Source organism: Durio zibethinus, chromosome 5 (genome assembly GCF_047325235.1).
Source record: "Durio zibethinus cultivar Kanyao isolate XHJ-2024 chromosome 5, ASM4732523v1, whole genome shotgun sequence".
NCBI classification, from domain to species: domain Eukaryota; kingdom Viridiplantae; phylum Streptophyta; class Magnoliopsida; order Malvales; family Malvaceae; genus Durio; species Durio zibethinus.
In genome coordinates this window covers 21,354,530-21,378,975 of record NC_143166.1, presented here as the reverse complement: position 1 = coordinate 21,378,975, position 24,446 = coordinate 21,354,530, and the positions used below count along the sequence as shown (strand labels likewise).

Sequence of the window (24,446 nt, the reverse complement as noted above, 5' to 3'; positions counted from 1 at the left end):
AAAGGCTCATACATGGTGTTGAAGTTTGGCAGAATTGAGCCAGGCCCATGTATGGGTGCTGGTGAGCGCTTCTATGAATTTACAAGCCATAAAAATGGCATTGGCATGACAAAAGTATGAAGATGTGCCTAAACCAACTGATTGCTCGATCATAATATGCATGGTGGTGGCTCAGGCCTAAGATACCTGTATGTGGTGTATGGCCTAGCATGTGCTGATGGTGTTCAAGGGAACTGCCCATACAAAGGGCCAACATGTGTCGATGGTGGTTGAAGCATGTGCTAAGACCAAGGTCCAACATGTCTCAATAGTGGTCGAGGCATGTGTATGTGTCATGGTCTACAAGCTAGTCCAAACCTAAGGGTTCTCTCTGAGATGAGGAGTAGTTCCGATTTTAGTGGAATAGGGTCTAAAAGTTAGGGGGACTAGACCTTGAGGACTATTGGAGGCCTAAGTCATGGGAAACTAGCCCAAACCTGTGGTATAGATAGTGATCAAGACTCTAAAGGCTCAAGCATGGAGTTCATGTTCAACAAAATTGAGCCAGGCCTAAGTGTGAACACTGGTGAGTGCATATATGAATTTACAAGCCATAAAAATGGCATTGGCACAGTAGAATATGAAGATGTGCTCAAACCCACCTATTACCTAATAATGGTGTGCATTGTGCATGGCCTAGGCCAAGGATACCTACTCATGGTGCACATCTTACCATATGCTGATGGTGGTCAAATCATATGCTAAAACCAAGGGCCAACATGTTTTGATAGTGGTCGATGCATATGCATATGTCACGGTCCATAAGTTGGTCCAGGCGTAGAGGTTCTCTCTAAGTCAAGGAGTAGTTCCAATTCTAACGAGATAGGGTTTGACAATAAGGGGACCAGGTTTGAGGCCTACTAGAGGCCCAGGTCATAGGGAACTAGCCCAAAATAGTGGTATAGGCAGTGATCAAGACTTTAAAGGCTCAGACATGGTGTTCATGTTTCATAAAATTAAGCAAGGCCAAGGTGCAGAAGCTGGTAAATGCTTATATGAATTTACAAGCAATAAAAATGGCATTGGCATGGTAGAAATACAAAGATGTGCTTGAGCCTACCTACTACCCAATTGTGGTGTGCATGGTGCATGGCCCGAGCCCAAGATACCCATGTATGATGTGTGGCCCAGCATGTGCCAATGGTGTTTAAGGGAACTACTCGCACAAAGGGCTAGCTTGTGTCGATGGTGGTCAAAACATATGCTGAGACCAAAGGCCAACAAGTCCTGATGGTGGTTAAGGCATGTATTTGTGTCACAGTTTGCAAGCTAGTATTAGCCTAGGGGTTCTTTCCAAGTAAAGGAGTGGTTCTAGTTTTGGTGGGATAAGGTCTGATAGCTTGGGAAACTAGGCCCCGAGGCCTACTAGAGGCCCAAGTCATAGGGAACGAGCCCAAAATAGTGGTATGATTAGTGATCAAGACTCTAAAAACTTAGGTATGGTGTTCAGGTTTGACAAATTTGAGCTAGGCCTAGGTGTGGGTGCTAGTGATTGATGTGCGAGCACACAGTTAGACCTGAGTGTAGGCACTAATGATCAAGGTGTGGGTGCATGGTCAAACCCAAGTGCGAGCACTGATGATTGAGGTATGGGCACAAGGTCAAACCCAGGTGCAGGCACACTTGAACACAATTCTATGAGGATTAGATTTATAGGCTTTTAGAAGGCCCAATACTGTAGCACAATCTTTAATAAGCTAGAATTATACTGAGCACTTGAGTTTTATAGGCTGACTTAGGTAGACAAAGTCAATTCCCTATCCAACGCCATATAGAGTTTGCCTGAAGACCAAAACCTATGACTCATACACCGAGCATCATTTAGTGCTGATGGTGATTGAATGGTGGACAAGGGCCTTGGGTGGGAGGGTCACAATAGACACCATATTTTGTCTAAGAAAATTTTTAGTAATAAAATGGATTCGATCATGTAATTGGGCCATAATATAAAATTTTGGGCCCAAAAGATTAAAAGCCTGAAAAAGTGTTGATTTTAATTTTAATTTTATTTATTTATTTATTTATTATTATTATTAATTTGGATTTTTAATTTTGATTTTAAGTTTGTTTTGGTCAAAAGTCAAGGTTAACAAAGTAAAAAAAAAAATTCCTTTTCTCCAATTGGCTTGGTATTTCATTTGATTTTATGATTTTGCTCAGATTTGAATGATTTTTTTTTGGAATAATTTGGATCCTAATCTTCATGAAAAAAGGAAAATCATAGGAAAATAAAGATCAAATCATGCAAACCCAAGATTCAATAGGATTTCCTAGCTTCCAAACTAAAAGGGATTAAATCCCTATAAAAGCACCCCCAATCTACAAACAAATAAAAGGGATTCACAGGATACAGAGGCAATAATAGGAATCAATCAGAATAACAGGCAATTAGAAGCAACATAAAAGCAAGATCTAGGTTTTTATTTTTTTGGGAATTAGGCTTAGAATAAAGTTTATGAAATTTGGGGTTTAAATCCCTAAATCTTGAATTAATTTGAGTTTTGTTGATTTCTTTTAGGATTTTGGCTTGATCTTTAGAGCTTTAGATTTTGGAATTGGTTTGTAGATTTGGGTTTTTCTAAAAATTTTTTAGTTTTATTGATTCAAGCTTGGTTTTATGCAAAATTTAAATTTTTCGGTGAACTTACAATGGTCCAAGATAGCTCATGGTGGTCAGGATTTGAGATTTATGATTGATTCTTGGTTTTCTTTAAATTTCTTATTGCCATTTGAATTTTTCAATGCCGGATTTTGCATTGGTTTGAACCTTTTGAAATATAGCCTAGAGAGAAGGCAAAGGTTTTGGAACTAGAGAGAAAAGGCTCATGCATTTCTAAGAAAAATTAGTGTTTTTTGCCTTTTATACTAGCCAAAACAACACCGTTCCAAGGGCTTAAGATCCATATTCTAACTTGTCTGAGATCCGCGTGCTGACCCAACTTTAACCTAACCCAAAAAAACAAGTTTTTCCTTTTTTTATTATTTTTATTTATTTTCTTTTCTATCTTATTTTATTTTTATTTTTATTTGGTTTTATTTTTTGTTGGGTTTAATTTATTTTTCTATTAATTTTAATATTAATGTATGCTAAAAAAATGTTTCAATATTTTATATTTATTTTGCAAGATATTTGTATGTTTATTATATTTGCATGCTATTATAATTAGTATTATATATTATTTGCCTAATAACACATTTAATTGCATGTTTATTTGCAAGAGAATATATTTAATTGCTTGATTATATATTATTATTTGCATGACTATGTATTAAATTACATGTTTATTTGCATGATTTACATTGTTAATTGCTTGATTATATATCTATTTGCATGATTATTAAGTTATTTATTTGTGTGATTGTACGATTATTAATATATTTATTTGCATAGTTATTTATTTATTTATTATTGCATGATTTTATATTAGTGTGATTGTTAATTGCATGATATGATATTATATGTTATGGCATGATTAGTATTATATTTGAAAGATATTTAATTACATGTTTCTATACTTATTGGGTGCATAATGATTGTTAATTGCATGATATGATATTATATGTTATGGCATGATTAGTATTATATTTGAAAGATATTTAATTACATGTTTCTATACTTATTGGGTGCATAATTGTATGGTTATATATCATTACTAATATATTTGTGTGCTTATATTTGATTCCATGATTATATATTTGCATGAATGGTTATTAATATATATATATATATATTTGCATGGTATTATTGCATGATATTATATGTTTACATGATTGTTATTATTCCATGATAATTAATATATTTGCATGACATTCTTGCATGAATATTTTAGCATGATTTAGGCATGATATTATTACACCATATTTGGTATGATTTATAGTATTATATTTGCATGATAATTTTTACATGGTATGATTTAATATTTATTGCATTATTGCATTATTGCTTTATATTTTGATAGAATTTTTGTATCACCATGTTTTGTAAGTAAATAAAAGGATTGGAATTGATTTATTTGCATGATAAAATCATAATTGATAAGGCTTAGTTAAGGTAACACATAATTAACTTGGTATCAATTTTGGGCGTAAAGGGGTGATAATACCTTCCCTACACGTAACTGACTCCCAAACCTTAGTTCTATTGATATAGACCAGAGCCTATTCTTTTTATGAACTCTTAGCTTAGGTTTAGGATAACCTTAAAAAGGATAGTTCACATAGGTGGCCAATCACACCTAGCTAAAAATGTTTGGTGGCGACTTCATAGTTTTTGTGTCTAATGGGTAGATATCCCAACCTAAATGTTATGATAGTTTGGCAACTCTGCTAGGGACATTAGAGAGTCGAGCCATTAGTTAGTCATGTGTTATCTCAAGCCTTGCTTTGCTAGTTTTATTATGTAATTATTTGTGATTATCATATTACTAACTTATTTGTTATTGTTTTCTTGTTTTGCAAATTTTAATCTTTTATGTTCATTAATTTATTTGATTATTTGGTATGTCCCTTTACACACACCACATTTGCATTCATGCATAAGCTCTATATCAGGAGTAAGTTCCTACACTCTCATGAGGTGATAACCTCCATGTGACCTAGCAAAAACTCCTACTCAAATTGAACCTTTCCATTTGAGCCTATAGTGGTGGGCGAAGATTGGGGTGCCATACTAGTCTATAATGGATGATGATGTAGGAAACAATTTGAGAGCCTTTAGATTGTCAAGCCTTTGAACCCATCATATACATGAACCCTAATAATCTAAACCTAGGTTAGAGCCTTGTGCTCCCTTTATTAGAAAAAACCCAAATGAGACACATGATGAAACGGTTATTATTCTTGTAAATTTATGTTATTCCTTGAATATATTTTTGCATGCTAACCTTTTATATTACTCCTTGTATATAATATGTTACTCCTTTTATATGTTAATTAACCTTTTTTCTCTATTTTATTTTGCATGCGTGCATAATTAGATTTACATAAGGAGTCATTGCCACAAAACAATCTTAACAAAGAGAATCTTAATCACATCCATGTAGAGCCTATCAAAGTTCACAAAGAGCTTGAGAACGACATCCAAGGAAGCTAGCTTAAAGAAGGTGATTATTTCCCAGTCAATTAAGTAACTACTCTGCCTACCAAAATCCATCTCAATCTCAAACGAAATGATCTTAGCGATTTGGTTAGTATTTGGAACCAATGGAGTGTCACTGCTAGGGAGACTTTCCAAAAGAAGTTTAGGGACCTTGCATTACTTCTTTCAATCCCTATTGATGATTAGCTTATTAAGGCCATGGTTCAATTTTAGGACCCTTCATATCATTGCTTTGTGTTCAATGAGGTTGACTTGGTGCCAACTATTGAAGAATATTCAACTCTCTTTCGCTTGGATCTCCATAATCCTAACAAGGTATATTGGAAAAATAAAAAGACTGGTTACCGCAAAAAGCTTGCTCAAATGATGGCCATAAATGTCCAAACAATTGATAATTTGGTAAAAGAAAAAAGTGAAAGTATTTATATTCCTTGGTCTATTGTTCATGACTTTATTCAAATATTTTTGCACTGACAGAGGAATAGATTTGATGGCGTTGGCTTTATAGGGGATAATGGTATTTCCAAAAGTAATGGGTTATATTAATGTTGTAGTGGTGAATTTATTTGAATGACTTAGTTACCAAATCAACCTTATCCAGCAATTTTGGCTAAGACCATTAGATCTTTAAATCATTGTCGTTGAAATAGAGAGGGTCATTTTACTAGATGTGTTCAATTGTTAGCTATTTGGATGAAAAGTCATATAAAAAATAATGGTGGTAAATTTAACTTGCCCTATTTCACTGCAAGCACTCCCATTAAGGAATTCTGTGAGAATGAATGACCTGCACAAAAATCCAAGTGTGAATCTTGTTTCTATGCAAGCTCACTAGCTGAGATGTGATATGAAAAGCTCTTTGGATGCCTTATGGACTAGTGTTGTATGGTTGTGAAGATAAGCTTTACATTCTTCTCTTAAGCCTTTAAGGTGCGTGAGTTATTCTCCTACCATGGTGTAAAAACAATGTAGCTATGAACAGTTTATCCCAACCAGTTCCAGACTTAATAAAATGGAGTTCTCATATGTTGAAATCAATGCCTCCATAAAGATAGCCATAGCCTTAAGAGCTTGGAATTTACCTTAAAAGGAAGATAGGATAAGATGGTCAAATAAGGTTATGCTTGAGTACTTTGTGTGGCACATTAGGAGAGTCAAAGACATTAAAATCCCTAAAGAAACAACTCCAAATGGCCTAATGAAAATCATTACCTTTTGATCCCCTATTGGTTGTGGAAACGACTAAAAGAAAGCTTCAAGTTGAAAAAGATGAATTGGAGCTTGAAAACAAAAGGCTAAAGAAAGAGTTAGAGGGAAGAATGGACCAAAGGATTCAAGCACTCAAACAAGAAAGGGATGAATCGAAAAATCTTTTTTCTAATCTCAACATTACATGGTCATCCACCAATTGTGAGTTAGCTTGACTTTTGAAAGAGAATGGACAATTGCAAGCAAAAATGCAAGAAAAAGATGAAGCACTCACTAAAACACAAAAGTACATCCAAATACTCAATTGTTTAGTGGTCAAAATTGGAACATAAATAGGTGTTGTGAATGAAGAATGTGAACAAGCCAAGGAACCATATGTGAGAAAACATAGAGTGCTTGCTTGATCAAATCATGATGACTACCTATAAAGCCAAGGACATGGTAGAAAAAAGTTGAAGAATGAAAGATAAAAGTACCACTAGTGGGAACACATGGCTAAGAGCTACTAGCTTTCCTTAATGAAGTGCAAGGCCAATATCAACAAATTAGAGATTTCTTTCCACAATAAATTTTAGACTTTTCATGGATGTAATATTGGATTGGTTAGAAATAACTTTCAATTCAATAAAGATTTTATTTTTTGACAATTGTTATGTGGTAAATCCTCCTTATTGGGTTCATACATCCATGCATTCATACATCCATTCATTCATACATAAGTATCTTTTCAAAGTGCATGATAATAAGTCATCCTAATTTCTTTAAAAATTATGGTAAATCAAGGTTCAAGGATAGCTTAATCTTCAAACAATTTGAGGTGTTACAATGCTAGATATTAGGCAAGGATCATGGAAGAAGAAAACACTCTTCACTTCTAAAAGCTAGGAAAGTCACAGAAAGAATTGCAAGGGTAGATGGAAACTAATACTGAATTGTTGAAAAATATAAGCAAGAGGAAGAAGGTTGAAGAGGTGGTGATACAAAATGAGGTTGATCTATTATATCCCCCTGGTTTTGGCCCATGTTTAGCATATGCATCTCAAGGGCCTAGCACCAAATGCCATTCACTGCAAACTATCCCTATGTGCAGACTAACATGCCAACAACTGTTGCTCCTACACCTCTTATGCCTACTCTTGACATTAAGATACATAATCCTACACAAGTTCCAAATATTGATGATCCCAAAGAGTGAGAAAAGCTAAAGATCAGTCCTATTGAAATTAAAGAAAACTTCAAACCCTAAAAAATGGACATTATTGAAGAAAGGCTTAGAGCTATCGAGGGGACTGATTTTTATGGATCAATGGATACTACTGGCTTTGCCTAGTCCTCGATGTGGTGATTCCACCAAAAATTTAAAGTTCCTAAGTTCGAGAAGTATGATGGCAACAAATGCCCTATTACACATATCAAGATGTATTGTCACAAAATGAATGCATACACGCATAATGAAAATTTGCGCATTTATGTTTTTCAATATAGTCTTACTAGTTCAGCAGCTCGGTGGTATGTGCTACTGGATAGATCTTGTGTTCATGGATGGAGAGAACTTGCAAGGACTTTCATTGCACAATATAAGCATATTTTAGATATGGTGCCAAATCATGTCTCTCCAAAGCATGGAGAAAAAGGCAAGTGAGAATTTCAAAGAATATGCTTAAAGGTGGAAGGATATGGCTGCCCAAGTTCAACCCCCATTGACCAAAAAAGAAACCATGGTTCTATTCATCAATACTCTCAAGGCTTCCTAATATGAGAGAATAATTGATAATGCCACTAAGAATTTTGTTGGCATGGTAATCTTTAGGGAAATCATTGAAAATGATATTAAGAATAAGAAGCTAGAAAGGGGTGAAACATCTAGTGCAAAAAAAGAGTTGCACCTAAAAAGAAGGAGGCCGATGGTCATGCTATATTTCATGAATGGCTATAAATCAAAGGCTACTCTCAATATCCTCTATACCTCATGTACCAAGACCCTTACCATTCCACCCATAACATTTCACCAAACACCTATCCTTACCACCCTGTACCACCTACTTATCAACCTAGTTTCCAACCCATAACCCCCATGTGTGGCCCTGCCCCTTTTCCCATTGCCTAGCCAAATGCACAAGCTAATTATTCAAGGGCTCCTCAAGCTACCTAAGAAAAGGTATGGATTAATCCCATCCCTGTGACCTATACTATACTATTCCCTTAGTTAGTATAAGGTCACCTTACAGTACCTCGTTATGGAGCACCATTAAACCCCCAACCCTAAATGGTATGAACCAACTGCTAGATCTGACAATCATGTTGGAAACATAGGTCACTTAACTAAAAATTGCCTTGCTTTGAAATACAAGGTGCAGTGTTTCATTGACCAGGGTGTGTTAAAATTTGATACTTTTGAGGGACCAAACATTTGTGGGAATCCCTTACCAACTCATGCTAGAACCACTAATGCTATAAATGGTGGTAAAACTTACCACATTAAGGGAAGTGTCATTGACATAAAACTCTATCAAAACAGGTTTTTGAAGCTTTGGTTAAGGTAAATATGATGTGTCCAGTACCCTTAAGTCACAAAAACTATTGTGACAATATAGATTTAAATAAGTCTTGCAAATATCATAAAGGGGCTTTAGGGCATTCTATCCGACATTGTGATGCTTTTCACCAAAAACTACAAAAGAGGATGGATGCCTCTCAATTTGAGTTTTATGATGACACTGAAAAAGACATGGTAAATGCAGTAGGGGAAGAAAGACCTTACAAGGCTAGAGTAAGAGGCATGACAAAAAATGGATGATGCTATTCACTTGAAATGTTGGATAAGGCTAGAAAAGAAAAAACCAAAGAGGTCAAAGAAGGTAACTAAAGTAACCTATTGAAATTCCTAATAAGGATACCAAAAACCAGTCACTGAGAAAGAGGCATGCAAATTCTTGAAATCAATCAAGCACAGTGAATATAGCATGGTGGAACAATTGAATAAGATGCCTATAAGGATTTGGCTTCTTTCATTACTTCTTTCTTTAAAATCCCATAAGAATACTTTGTTGAAAAAACTAATCCAAGCTTATGTCTCTCACAACATATCTGTGGAAGAAGTTGGCAACATTGCTAGAAATTTGGTGGTTTTTAATTACATAAACTTCAATAATGATGAAATACCCCCTGAAGGACAAGGAAGAACAAAGGCTCTTCACATCACTGTAAAATGCATGAGTCATACCATTGCCAACATCTTGATTGATAATGGCTCTTTGATAAATGTCATGCCTACTAGTACTTTGGCCAACTTCCAATCGACAAATCCTATATGAAAGCTAGCCACATGATAGTGAAGGTTTTTATGGTTCATGAAGAGAAATGAGCAGAGATATTAAGATACCATTATCGATTGGTCTTTGTACCTTAAATGTCAAATTCTAAGTGATGGACATCTTTTCAGCCTATAGCTACCAACTAGGAAGACCATGGATTCACGTGACAGGTGTTGTTCCTTTCTTTCTACACCAAAAAGTCAAATTTATTGTTGATGGATATTAGGTTTGTATTATGGGGAATAAGATTTGCTTGTAACACACTCCATATTCACACCATATTTAAAAGTAGCTGATGAAACATTGGAGTGCTCATTCAAATCCTTTGAAATAATCAATACAACATATATAGGGGAAGGATCTAAACTTATACCCCTCAACTATCTGCAAGCGCTAGCATGATGATCAAACAAGTGATTAAAACGAGTTGGCACCTTGGGAAAGGATTGGGAAAGAATCTGTAAGGGGTAAAACACCCTCCATTGATACTAGATAACAAGGACAAAAGTGGTCTAGGATACAAGCCAACAAGGATAGAAAAGATGAAAATAGCTAATGCAAAAAAAAAAAAAAAAACTAATCTCAAGGGATGTGAACCTAAAGATGAAAAGTTAGTCATTCCCTAGATTTATGATACCTTTCATTCTAGAGGATGCATGTATCCTAAGTCCTCTCAAGCTACCGATGGGGATATGGCATGGAATCTTGGGAAGATCTTTTTTAAGTTCTCTACTATGATGGTGGATGATGAAGCTACTGAAGATCAAGAAGAGAAGCCATTTATGTATTTCACCCTGCTAGGAAACGATGTGAAAAATTGAAAGATGATGAAGTTACATGCTACCCTTGAACCCCTAAAAAACTAATGTAGTTAGTCAAACCCTAACTGCTTAAGCTCAAACATTTTATGTATGGTCTAATTTACTTATTATTATTTCAATAAAATGATTTGCATAATGCATTATCATTACATTTCCTCTTTCAATTCTATCATCCTTTTGCATAAACACTTGCCCACATCTTTTCATTACACCTATTTTTTAGGTTTCCAAATAATGAATGTGAAGACAATCATGACAATGATTCAACATTTTACTTCAAAAATTCTATTTATATTGATAAACTTGATAATGAACAAGCTTCATATGACTATACTTTACCTCTTGAATTAATGAGAGTAATGGAACAAGAGAAGAGACCAGTTGAACTAGATTAAGAAGCTCTAGAAATGGTTAATTTTGGGAAAGAAAAAAATTAGAATGAAGTTGAAATTGGCACAACCTTATTACCAAATGATAAGAAGATGTTAATGATCTACTTTATGAGTATGTGGATGTGTTCGCATAGTCCTATAAAGATATGCCAGGGATTAGCATTGATATAATAGAACACAAGCTGCCTTTAAAGTTTGAATGCAAGCTAGTCCAACAAATGCTAAGAAGTATAAAGCCTAAAGTATTGTAAAAAATCAAGGAAGAGGTTAAAAAGCAATATGATACTAGTTCTCTTAAGGTAGCCAAATATCTTGAATGGGTGGCTAACATAGTCCTAGTCCCCAAAAAAATGGCAAGGTCAGAATGTGTGTGGACTATCGAGATCTAAATAGAGCAAGCCCCAAAGATAATTTTCCTCTGCCTTATAATGATACACTTATGGATAACATTGTCAAGCACTCTATGTTCTCATTCATGGATGGTTTTTTAGGCTATAACCTAATTAAGATAGCCCCTAAAGATATAGAGAAAACCATATTCATAACAATGTGGGGAACTTTTTGCTATAAAGTAATGCCCTCTGGATTAAAGAATGTTGGAGCCACAAATCAAAGGGCAATGGTAACTCTTTTCCATGACATGATGCATAAAGAGATTGAAGTATATGTCAATGGTATGTTTGCCAAATCTCGCAAAGAGAGCATCATGTTACCAATCTTAGAAAACTATTTGAAAGATTAAAAAAGTTCCAACTCGAGCTTAATCTAGCCCAAATGCACATTTGGGGCAAAATTTGGAAAATTGTTAAGATTCTTAATCAATGAAAAAAGGATAGAGGTGGATTTAGATAAAGTACAAGCTATTCAAAATCTATCTCCTCCTCAAACACAAGTGAGATTTTTTTGGGAAATTAAACTGCATTGCTCATTTTATCTCTCAACTTACCTTAAAATGGGATTTCATTTTTAAACTGCTTCACAAAAACAATCCAAATGAGTGGAATATGGAATGTCAAATGGCTTTCGAAAGAGTAAAAGAATACTTATCAAGCCCACCAATATTAGTACCACTAGTCTTTGGAAAACCCTTGATATTGTATCTAATAGTGAATGAAAATTCCTTGGGAAGTGTATTGGGGTAACATGATGAATCATGCAAGAAAGAACAAGCTATCTACTATTTAAGCAAGAATTTCACTAATTATGAGTTAAAATACTCACCTTTGTGGAAAGTGTGCCGTGCACTAGCTTAAATGACTCTAAGACTCAAGCAGTGTATGTTATACCATACAACATGGCTTATCACAAAATTAGATCTTTTCAAGTATATTTTTGAAAAGCCTTCACTATCTGGGAAACTAGATAGATGGCAAGTTATGCTTTTAGAATATGACATTATTTATGTGACTCAGAAATTGATCAAAAGAAGTGCAATAGCTAAGTTCTTGACAAACTGAGCTTCTGATGATTATGAACCAATAAAGCTTGACTTCTTCGATAAAGACTTGATGATTGTTGAAGTAGAGGTATCGATAGAAAAGCCATGGAAGGTGTTCATTGATAGGGCTTCAATTGCTTTCGAACATAGGATTAGGGCAATTTTGATATCTTCAAATGACCATTACTACCCAATCACTACTAGATTGAATTTCAGTTGCACTAATAATGTAACTAAATATGAAGCATATGCAATGGGCCTACAAGCTACAATTAAAAAAAAAAATTAAAGTTTTATAAGTATATAGGGATTCAACCTTGGTGATTTATCAATTATGAAGAGAATGGGAAACAAAAGATGCTAAGCTAGTTCACTACCAAAAATACATTTCTAAGTTGATCAAGCAATTTGAGAATATTCAATTTGAGCATTTACCTAGAGAAGAAAATCAAATTGTTGATGCTTTGGCTAGTTTGGCTATTATGATGAAAGTAAAGGAGAATTGTGAAATCTAACCCAACAAGTTGAAAGTAAAAGACTTACCAACACATTGTTCAAACATTGAAAAAGAAGTTGATAGGCAACCTTTGTACCATGACATCATATAGCATTTGAAATGTTAATAGTATCAGTATCATGCAACAAAAATGACAAAAGAATCATTCAAATAATGGCAATAGGGTTCTTTTTTTATGGAAAAGTACTTTACAAAAGAAGTTGAGACTACATGCTCTTAAAATGTATGAATGCCATTGAAGCTAAAAGAATACTTGAAGAAGTACATATAAAGTTTATGGTGCCCACACTAATGGTAATATGATGGCCAAACAAATAATAAGGGTAAGGTATTATTGGCTATCGATGGAGAATGATTACATCAGTTATGTGAGAAAGTGCCATAAATGTTAGATCTATGCAGATAAGATTAATGCTCCACCAACAAACCTGTATGTTCTAACACCAGCATGGCCATTCTCAATGTGAGGCATGGATGTGATTGGACCTATTACTCTAAAGGCTTCACATGGGCCTAGATTTATTTTTATGATGATAGATTATTTCACTAAATGGGTGGATGCAACCACATGCACAAGTGTCACAAAGGTAGTGGTGTACAAGTTCTTAAAAAAAGAGATAATATGTTGATGTACACTTCTAAAAAAGATGAAAGAATTTGAATAGCAAAATGATGAAAGAAGTGTGTGCTCATTTCAAAATCAAGCATCATAATTTCACACCTTATTGACCAAAGATGAATGGGATAGTAGAGGCTACTAATAAGAACATTAAAAGGATCTTAGAAAATATGACTAATACTTACAAGGATTGGTATGATAAGCTACCATTTGCCCTATATGCTTATAGAACCTTAATGCGAACATCCATCGAAGCTATTTCATTCTCACTAGTTTATGGTATAGAAGCAGTATTGCCAATTGAAATAGCGATTCCTTCCTTAAGAGTTCTAATGGAGGTGGAATTAGGAAAAACATATTAGATTAGGAATCATTATGAGCAACTGAACCTGATTGAAGAGAAGAGAATGACAACCTTATGCCATGTCAATTGTATTAGAAATGGATGATGCAAGCACAAGACAAAAGGGTTTACCCTCAACAATTTCAAGAAAAGGAATTGGTTTAAAAAAAAATCCTTCTAAACTAGCTTGAAAATTGAGGGAAATAGACACTAAATTAAGAAAGGCCATATGAGGTGAAGAAAGCTTTTTCTGGTGTTGCATTAGTTCTAAATGAAATGATGGGGATGAATTACCAAACCCAACTAATTTTGATGTTGTGAAGAAATATTTTGCTGAAAAAACAAAAAACAAATATGAAAAAGAAAAAAAAAACTTAAGGTGAAAACCTAAAAAGGGTAGTTTAAGTCTAAAGAGGGCATTTAATTTGAAAACCTATAAAGGTGGCTTAGATTTAAGGATGGATCATCATCATGAAAGTCTAACCATGGAGGGGCAGAGTTGGTTTAATAAAGCTCAACATGATAAAAAACATTGATGGGATAGGCTTTGAGAGAAGAACTTGGATTATTTACTTAGAATTGTTAGAACATTCATTATTTGCATATTTTATTTCCCATTTAGTTATTGATTGAAAATTGTCCTTTTTCCCTTAGATATTTTGATACCCATTCAATTATTAATTGACTTTTGTCTTTTGTTTACCAAATCCATTTCTTTCAATAAATATCCTTTTGACCTTTCACATTGCCTTATTCTTTCCATTTTGGTTGAGGAAATACATGATTGCATTATGTTCATTGTGATATTGTAATAATGATGCAGAAATGAAAATTCATGAAAGATCTCTATATTGCTTTAGAAGAGAGAAAAGAGTAGTGAAGGTAATAAAAAAACCTAAAAGAATGTTAATCCTCAATAATTTAGAATAAAATCTTTGATATCCCTATTTGTATTTGGATGATAAAATTGATAAGATTATTTGATAGTAAATGAGGTCCATAAGGATCATGAATGATGACCTATGTTGATAAGAAATCTTTGAATTTGGTCAATAAAGTGGATGAGACCATTTAATAGTGCATGATGTACATCGTGCATTATAACCCATGTTGATAAGAAATCTTTGTATTGGGATGATGAAATGGATGAGATTACTTGGTAAGGTATGATAGTTCATGTTGAAAAACCATAGGTGTTGAAGAGTTAAAGAAAGTAAAAGATAAATCAAGAGCTTTGAAACCCTCTAATTTGCCATAATTGAAAAGATAAATGAATTGCATGGCAAGCCTTACATTTTTCCACATGCATTAAATACATCATGTTGAGAGCATTTTATTCATCCCATGCATCATGCATGTTTGAAGGGAAGAAAGATTAAAGTTTGAATCTTAAAATTGAATTTGAGAATTGTGGAGAATATTTTCATTCATTGCATGCATTCATTGCATATGTTTGGAAAATAGGAAGGAAAAACTAGATGAGGAAATAATTTTGAGAAGAGACATTGAAAGGCAATAAATGATGATTCAGATGAGATATAGACACTCAATTTAAGGTAAGATTTTTTTAAGTTTCAATGCCTTTATCAAGGAAGAGCTTTTTTAAAGGTAAAAATGATTTCATTTTATTTTTCAAAAGTTTCAAAGCCTCTGTTATGGGATAGCATTTTATTTTCCAAAGTTCCAAAGCCTCAGTTGTAGGGGAGCATTTCATTTTTCAAGAGTTTCAAAGCCTCAGTTGTAGAAGTGCTTTTTTTTTTTTAAAAAAAAGAAGGATAAGCTTTTCAAATTCTCTTTTTTTTTCTTTTACTTTTCTTGACCCGAACAAAATGGATGCAATTTATCTTTGTACGATTCCTGTTTCATAAAAAATGCACAAAAAAAGGCAATTATAGACACCCTATTTTGTCCGAGAAATTTTTCAATAATAAAATGGGTTTCAATCATGTAATTGGGCTTTAATACAAAAATTAGGGCCTAAAAGATTAAAAGCCCAAAAACATGCTGATTTTAATTTTGATTTTAATTATTTATTTAATTATTGTTTATTTGGATTTTTAATTTTGATTTTAAGTTTATTTTGGTCAAAAGTTAAGGTCAACAAAGTCAAAAAAAGAGAAAGTAAAAAAAAAAATTCTTTTTCGCTGATTAGCCTAGTATTTCATTTAATTCTATGATTTTGTTCAAATTTGAATGATTTTTTTAGGAATATTTTGGATCCTAATCTTTGTGAAAAAGGGAAAATCATAGGGAAATAAAGATCAAATTGTGCAAATCCTAGATTTATAGGATTTCCTAGTTTTCAAACCAAAAAAGATTAAATCCCTATAAAATCACCTCCAATTTGTGAACAAAAAAGGGGGATTCACAACATATAGAGGCAATAACATGAAGCAATGAAAATAATAGGCAATTAGAAGCAACATAGAAGCAAGCCTTGGGTTTTTATTTTTTTACGAATCGAGTTTAGGATAAAGTTTTTGAAATTTAAGTTTTAAATCCCTAAATCTTGAATTGATTTGGGTTTTGGTGAATTCTTTTGGGAATTCAGCTAGATCTTTAGAGCTTTAGATTTTGGAACTAGTTTAGAGATTTGGGATTTTCTAAACATTTTAGGTTTTCTAGGTTTAAGCTTGAAGTTTCAAGCGAAATTTAAATTTTTCAGTGAACTTACAACAGCCAGAGATAGCTCATGATGGTTAGGATCTAAGATTTATAGTTGATTCTAGGTTTTCTTTGAATTTTTTGACATCGATTGAATTTCTCGGCTCTAGTTTTTGCATTAGTTTGAACCTCTGGGAAAATAGCCTAGATAGAAGGCAAAGGTTTTCAAACTAGAGAGAGACAGCTCTTGGCATTTTTGAGAAAAATCATTTTTTTTCCTTTTACACTGAGCCAAAATGACACTGTTTCAATGGCTCAAGATCTGCACTCCAACTCGTTTGCGATCAATGTGTTGACCCGACTTCGACTCAACCCGAACCACAGGTTTTTCCTTTTCTTTTTTTGATTTTTGATTTAATTATTTTGATTTATTTTATTTTTATTTTTATTTGGTTTTATTTTTTGTTAGGTTGATTTTATTTTTCTGTTTGGTTTGATTTTCTATTTGATTTGATTTTTTTATTAATTTTAATATTAATGTATGCTGAAAAATATTTTGGTATTTTATATTTATTTTGCATGATATTTGTAAGTTTATTATGTTTGCATGTTGTTATAATTAGTATTATATATTATTTGCATGATAATATATTTAATTGCATGTTTATTTGCAAGAGAATATATTTAATTGCATGTTTATTTGCATAAGAATATATTTAATTGCATGATTTATATTGTTAATTGCTTGATTATATATCTATTTGCATGATTATTAAGTTATTTATTTGTGTGATTGTTTGATTATTAATATATTTATTTGCATAGTTATTTATTTATTTATTATTATTGCATGATTTCATATTTATTGCATGATATGATACTATATGTTATTACATGATTAATGTTATATTTGAATGATATTTAATTGCATGCTTATATATTTATTGTGTGCATAATTGCATGATTATGGATCATTACTAATATATTTGTGTTATTATATTTGATTTCATGATTACATATTTGCATGAATGGTTATTAATATATATATTTGCAAGGTATTTAATATTATTGTATGATATTATCTATTTACATTATTGTTATTATTGCATAATAATTAATATATTTGAATGACATTCTTGCATGAATATTTTAGCATGATTTAGGTATGATATTATTACATGATATTTGGTATGATTTATATTATTATATTTGCATGATAATTTTTATATGGTATGATTTAATATTTATTGCATGATTGCAGGATTACTTGATATTTTGATAGAATTTTTGTATCACCATGTTTTATTAATAAATAAAAGGATTGGAATTGATTTATTTGCATGATAAAACCATCTTTGATAAGGCCTAGGTAAGGTAACTCATAATTAACTTGGTAACAATTTTAGGCATAAAGGGGTGCTAATACCTTCCTTGCATGTAACCGACTCTCGAACCTTAGTTCTGCTGATGTAGACCAGAACCTATTCTTTTTAGAGACTTTTAGCTTAGGGTTAGGATAACCTTTAAAAGGATAGATTCACATAGTGGCCAATCACACCTAGCTAAAAAGATTGGTAATGACTCCATAATTTTTGTGTCTAATGGGTAGGTTCTCCTCATCTAAATGTTATGATAGTCATGGTACCCATGATGCACCAAATGCCAGCATCTACTAAAGAGGTATCCAAGGCAACAACCTGCACCAAGGGCCCTCACAAAGGGGTCGACATCTATTGATGGTGTTTGAGGCAATAATGAGCTAGCATCTGCTAATGGTGTTGGATGCAATTGCCCACACCAACCAAGGGCCAGATGTTGTCGATGGTGTATGAGAAAACAACCTACACCAAGGGCGAACGTGTACCAATAAAGTTTGAGGTAAGTGCTCACATCAAGGGCGAGCCCATCCCTGTAACAAATACCAAGGGCATTCAGTTGTCATTTACTTGGATGCTTGAGGGGATGTATTCATCTGGCTAAATTAGTTACAGTGGAAAACACCATTCATCCCCAACCCTAGAGGGTTGCAATGTAAAAAAATAAAATGAGAGGACATCAGTGGGTGTGGGGTAAGGGAGGGACAAATCAAAGTGACAAAGGGCTAAATTTTAATAGATTGTGGTAGCAAAGTTACTCTGCCACTTACAATACCCTATCACATATTTAAGTCATTTGTAAAGGATTTTACCTATTGCTTAGTGGGAATTGAGCTCCAAAAAGGCTTACACAGCTTGTCCACTACGAAGGCTACACCTATACACATGCCTTTAAGGTCTATGGGCCCCTATTGTGGTTGAAAATTGAGTGATAGGTGCATGCATTATTTCTGCCTAAATTTTAACTTAGAGGCATTTAGCCATAATCTAGTGCACGGTAGCTTCGCGCCACTAGCTTTTCAACCAAGTGCAATGACCAATTGTGCGAATCAATAATTCCTCTCGTACTTGGTTGAATTACTATAGCAACATTGCCATCAGTAGGGTAAAACTAACCTATCACACAACGGTCTAAACCTGACTTATATTCCCTATTGGCCAGTGAATAATCCAACACTTAGTGAATTTTGCTTCATAATGATAGGAAGAATCGACAATAAAGGATCAAAAAGCAACATCCCTATGAATGCTTGGTTGCCACATGCCAGTTATCCTTGTGGTAACTTTTTTGACACCTCTAGCTTCAAATTTCAAAGGTTTAAATGATCAATAAGTCATGCTTTCATGATTCATATTTGTACTAGAAATCAGAATCAAATAGGCTTTTGCCTTTTTTTTCCACTTGAGATTTTATGTTCTCGTTGAGCTCTTCTTAGGAAACCTACGTTATCTTTTAATAGATGTGCCACCCCATCCAAACTCCCCACTTGACAATGTCTTCTTCCTAAATCAACCAACTGTGGCTGGCCTTAGGTCTAAAAAAAGGGTTGTGCCCACTTTCGATTCACGAAATAAGTAAAATAACTTTAAAAGTAATGGTATTTCAATTTCCCTTAAGGGCTCTCATTTATCCAACATCTCTTAAGTCATTTCACAAAATTGGACTAGAGTCAAGCTCAACAAGGTCTTATTTCCCCATTGATTCTGCCAAACTCATTCCTTTAGTTGTGGTTTCATTGGATAGTAGACCGAGATAGTAGGAATCATGTTAATCTATTCATGTGCATCACTAATTAGATGACGAGGCATTTGGCTACCTTAAGAGAGTCATGGTTACTCCTATCGTTTACCCGCACTTGGTTGAATTTTTCACTTTCAAATTTAAAGCACTGGTTAGAAATCACATTGTGTGAGCAATCCTTTGTTTTAATCAAATAGTCAGATCCCCTTTGTCTATACTAGTTTTGAGTCGATTGTTCATCACTTAGGGAAAACACCTAAAGGAGCTGTTCCTAGTTTCTCCCCCAGCCAACATGTGGTGACCCTCTCTTGTTATGGGAGCAACTCAAGTAGTGTACTGGCAACCAATTGGTTCGAGACTAGGACCCCCATGCCCAACTCTTAGAGCCAATCCTTTTCCTAAGGTTATGGATCCATTTTTTCAACTTCCCTTACCTACAGTGTTCCATTGAGCAAAGGCTGTTCGCCTTAGAGAATTTATATGGTTATGAGTATGATTGGGCATAAATGGCACCTAGTCCTTCAAATTTTCAATAGCCACTAGGGGCATACTAAACACTATGTGATGTGTGATGTTTTTTTGACTACTAGACCTTATCTCTGGCTGAGCTATTTCCAAGGTGGGAAGGTCATTAAATAGAAAAAATAACTCTTCTCAAGGCACTTGCAATGCTTTCAGACTCCCTAACATTACCATTAGCTTCTACATCTTAATTCAAGATTTTTAACTTAATTCCCTTTTAAAGCTTGTGCTGGACATGATACCAACTTTCCCTTCTTCAGCCTTTAAAGTTTTCATTTAAATATTTACTACTACCACCAAGATTTGCAACAATGGTCACTCCACCTGAGTTTGCGCCTTTGGTTTTGTAGGGACTGTCATGCCTTCCTACTCATTGAGGCCTGGCCCTTGCTTTAATGGCCAGGTAAAGGTCGCACACTTAAGCACCATCCATTTTTGGAGCTAGTTGATTTGGTAAGTGAGTTGTTACACACTCTTTAGTGAATTTTAACTTCCATGACCACCATCCCTTTTGTCTTAATCAACCAACACCTTTTATGGGTTCTAGGTTAGCATGCAGTTAGGCACCATAACCTGAATTCGAGTTCATCTAGCATTGCCAGTTTTGTTTACAAAAATTGTTTAGAGCTGTCAAATTTGTGGAGTGGCTTAATGAAGCAGCCATGGCATCCTACCTATTTAAAGTTTGAGAATAGGTTGAAGGCATTGTGCCCCCGATGCCTTTAATTATTGGCTTTACCTAATACAACTAACAAGAGCTCCAGCTATCCTGAAGATACTTTAAAGGGAACCAACTACTATATGGTTGATTAGTCTTTCACCCCTATACCCAAGTCAGATGAATGATTTGCATGTTAGTATCGCTACAAGCCTCCACTAGAGTTTCCTTTCGCTTTGCCTCACTCAAGCATAGTTCACCATCCTTCGAGTCTCAATAAGCATGCTCACACTCAAACTTTTTTAGAAGATTAAAGTTGGTTGGTAGTGCACCGGTGAGGTATCCTGCCAATCAGCTTTCTTATGCCTTACAAGTTTTTTAGCCCATTGACTTATACATCTGTTAGACTCTTTAGTCCATGTTTCAAGATGGGCTGGATGGGGAGCCCACAGGCTGATGCTAGGAGCATGCCAATATTGAGGCATGTTGAGTGGTGCATGTTGCATTCCATGATCGCGGCGATGATTTTTTTGCATACATATTGAAAGCCCAAGCTTAGGCCGTTGCCATGACCTACGTTGGTCTATGCCCCAAGCTAATTGGTGGACCAACTCTTGCCATTCCACATCCAATTGAGGTGTATCATTAGTCCCTATCCACTTTTTCCCAACAATTTTAAGTAGTCTTTGACTTTATTTTCAAAGTTCTTTTCATCTTTCCCTTATAGTACTTGTTTGCTATAAGTCTTTTGCTTGTATTTAGCCTTTGATGGAATTTACCACTGGATTGGGGCTACATTCCCAAACAACTTGACTTGTAACCAATGCCCCGTTAGGTGATAGGATCCAGGCACAATGAGGCCCTCACCCTCTTTGGTGCCCTTTTTTTAAGGGATTTGGGCTTGGTCTGCTACTAAAGATGCTTCTCTAAACTATAATTTAGATGTCAAGGGAACTTGATTCTCAAGCTGGACTCTTTTCGGTTCACTTGCTATTACTAGGGGAATCCTGGTGAGTTTTTTTTCCTTTGTTTATTGATATGCTTAAACTTAGTAGGGTAATCCCACCTGACTTGGGGTCATGATGTGAGCATCTAATGAGTGATACAAGGATTTGATGGGGTCCAGATGGGCAATGAACACATGTAACCAGAGACAAGGTATGCCTAGAGTTTTACCACCGATAGTCATAGCACTATCATTGTTGAGGACTCACTTTTGGGCCAACCATGACCAATGAGATCACAGGAGGCCCTTCTCCTAAAGCTCGATGGGTGGGGGGTTGGAGGGGGTGACGATGCATGACACTTAAGCAGGTGTGCCCTTGGCCTAATGGCTTAAGGCGCAACATGTGTTCAAGGACTCAATGGTTCATGCGATTCTACAATTCACACCATGTATCACATTTCACTACGTTCTTCATCGATGTGAAAGTTGAGATATCCATTGTTGAGTCATTTTGGTTTTTCACAACAAAAGGAGTCATGGTGCTACCCACACATGTACCATGAACGGGATGGTGATGGCGCATATGCTTTTTTTCATTTTAGTTCCTTGGTGCGATTCATGTTGAGGGTTCATTATTTGGCCACAAGTGATGATATTGATTATTTCGCTTACCCAGGAGGCAAAATTAAGCAACCATCGTGCATGCTCAAGGCTAAAAGGGGCTCGAGCAATGAAGGCACCCTTATCCCTCGGTGTTTCATTAATACATTTGCAGGTCATTCATTCAGTGGGTTTTGACAATGATCCTTTTACAGGTTCACCTATGAAAACCTCGTTATGACTTCCCCTTCCTCTATATGATAAGGTTCAATAGACTTCTCACAACATTGCAGGTTATGAATCATCATTGTTACTATGATCCGAAAACTTCATCAGACCATTCAATCGATAAAAATAATGGGTGATGTATACAAAGGGTAAGAACGTGGTCAATGCAAGCTAATAATGTGCACTTCTAGGAATTCCTCGTTGAAGAGCAACAATTGCAATGATTTATCCCAATCATTATGAAATTTTAAAGATTACCTATGTCAGCCAAGACTATAAACTCATTGAACACATTAGTGTAGTGCGCGTGTGGCCCAGAATATCTAAGGGCATCCTAGACCTATTATTGCCTCAAACTTCCTTAGCCTAAGTGGCCATAGTCGCTCTAAAAGGCTAGCCACAAAGGATCAATTTTGTGTAGCTAGTTAGTAGGCTGAGGTTTCATTCGTTAATGGAATTAACCAGAAAAATTGCTCCACCAACTAAGAACGGCCATGCATCACCACCCATAGAATCAAGAAATAGCTTTTAGTCTATCAATCCTTACTATGTTTAAACCTAGTAAGTTTCCCTACATTTAGTCAAATTAAGCTATAGGCTCCACCATAGTTGTGCCCTTCCATCAATTCTTTTAAGTTTTAGCCTTACGACCATTCTCCCCCTGGAACTTAATGACATTGATTTCTCATAATGTTCTGATGGAGTCCTAAGATTAACATCTATCAATCCTTGGTTGACATCATTTATGGTTAAGATTAGGATGGTATCTGATCATTTTCAAGGCCCCAACTTTTGTTCTTGATTAATGAAAACATCTTTGGTAAATACTTTTGCAATTACTCATCTTTCATAAATACAAGAATTTCACCTTTGACTATGTAATATGAATGCCCCTGATTGTCCTTGTTAATCATTACTCCGATCTCAAAAGCTAATACAATAGGGCCAAAATCCTATGATGTTATCCCATTCTAATGTATGCAAGCATTGGCTTGCTTTAAACACTCTAATTTTTTCAAAGTAATAGCACCTAAGGAATGGCCCAACCAGATAAGGCTAGGAGTGCATCATCGGTAGTAAGGTTAAGTAAACTAGTGCTCACCGTGAAGTGGATCGAACCACCCAACCTTAGCTCCAATTATGAGCTTTTTAATCGCAACAACTTAAATATACATTATTTGAGTTAGAATTACCATGGCTGCTTACACCAGACTTGCCTTTTAATGAATCATTATTAAGGGATTTAAATTGTACTCATTCTAATTACCAGACTCATAGAGCCTAGTATAGTTATTTATTGTCACTACCTCTATATGTTAGGATTAGTTAATTTGTGCACCTGTTGCCTCCTTGGATATGGTGGCATTTAATAGGCTCCATCTCTAGAATTGAACCTTAATTTTGCCACCTATCACCACCCTAGTAGGCCATTATCCTACTATTGAAATTTGATATGGCAAAAATTTGAATGATGCATATTGGCATAAAGGCTATGTGATTCGTCAAGTTATCATGAATCATTAGAGCAATGGGTAAACCTCCCGTTGACCTTTTATCCAATAAATGCATCCCTTCCAATTTGTTACATGTATTAGCTCTAGAAGTACTACAGTTATAAAGTAGTAGATACCATCAAACAAACTATAACTGATTTAATTTGCCATTTACAATTTCATAGTTTAAATTATTTCATACTTACACTTGCATGGTTTAATCTTTGAGACAAGCATATGACTACTGGTAGGATCAACCGGGTAGTATTCCTTTAGGATGTTGACACCGTATAAGCCCCATGCACCGATTGAGTGACAGAGAAAGCCAACATGAAGCATAAGCATCGTGTATATTGAGCATGTAAAATGCATAGCAACAGATGATTAAGCCGAGAGCTCGAGCCCACAAAACATTCTACACGAACATGATCAAACACAGTGCACCAATATAGCCACAGAGGTTTGGGTGGCACACTTGGGTCACGGGG

At 34.8% G+C, this 24,446-nt stretch overlaps 1 protein-coding gene, 1 non-coding gene and 2 pseudogenes across 2 annotated transcripts; 1 reads left to right on the top strand and 3 right to left on the bottom strand.

Moving 5' to 3' along the window:
- The first annotated feature begins 13,298 nt into the window (after positions 1 to 13,298).
- On the top strand, positions 13,299 to 13,809 carry LOC149518785 (uncharacterized). The gene is made up of 2 exons (XM_089760391.1): positions 13,299 to 13,415; positions 13,564 to 13,809. The coding sequence occupies exons 1-2, from the start codon at positions 13,299 to 13,301 to the stop codon at positions 13,807 to 13,809; spliced, it is 363 nt and encodes a 120-aa protein (XP_089616517.1).
- A 4,665-nt stretch (positions 13,810 to 18,474) lies between these two features.
- Positions 18,475 to 21,771, bottom strand: LOC149518784 (25S ribosomal RNA; annotated as a pseudogene).
- A 220-nt stretch (positions 21,772 to 21,991) lies between these two features.
- LOC149518783 (5.8S ribosomal RNA) lies at positions 21,992 to 22,147 on the bottom strand. The gene has a single exon (XR_016342562.1). It is a non-coding gene; the product is annotated as a 5.8S ribosomal RNA (ribosomal RNA).
- A 288-nt stretch (positions 22,148 to 22,435) lies between these two features.
- Positions 22,436 to 24,222, bottom strand: LOC149518782 (18S ribosomal RNA; annotated as a pseudogene).
- Between the last annotated feature and the right edge of the window lie 224 nt (positions 24,223 to 24,446).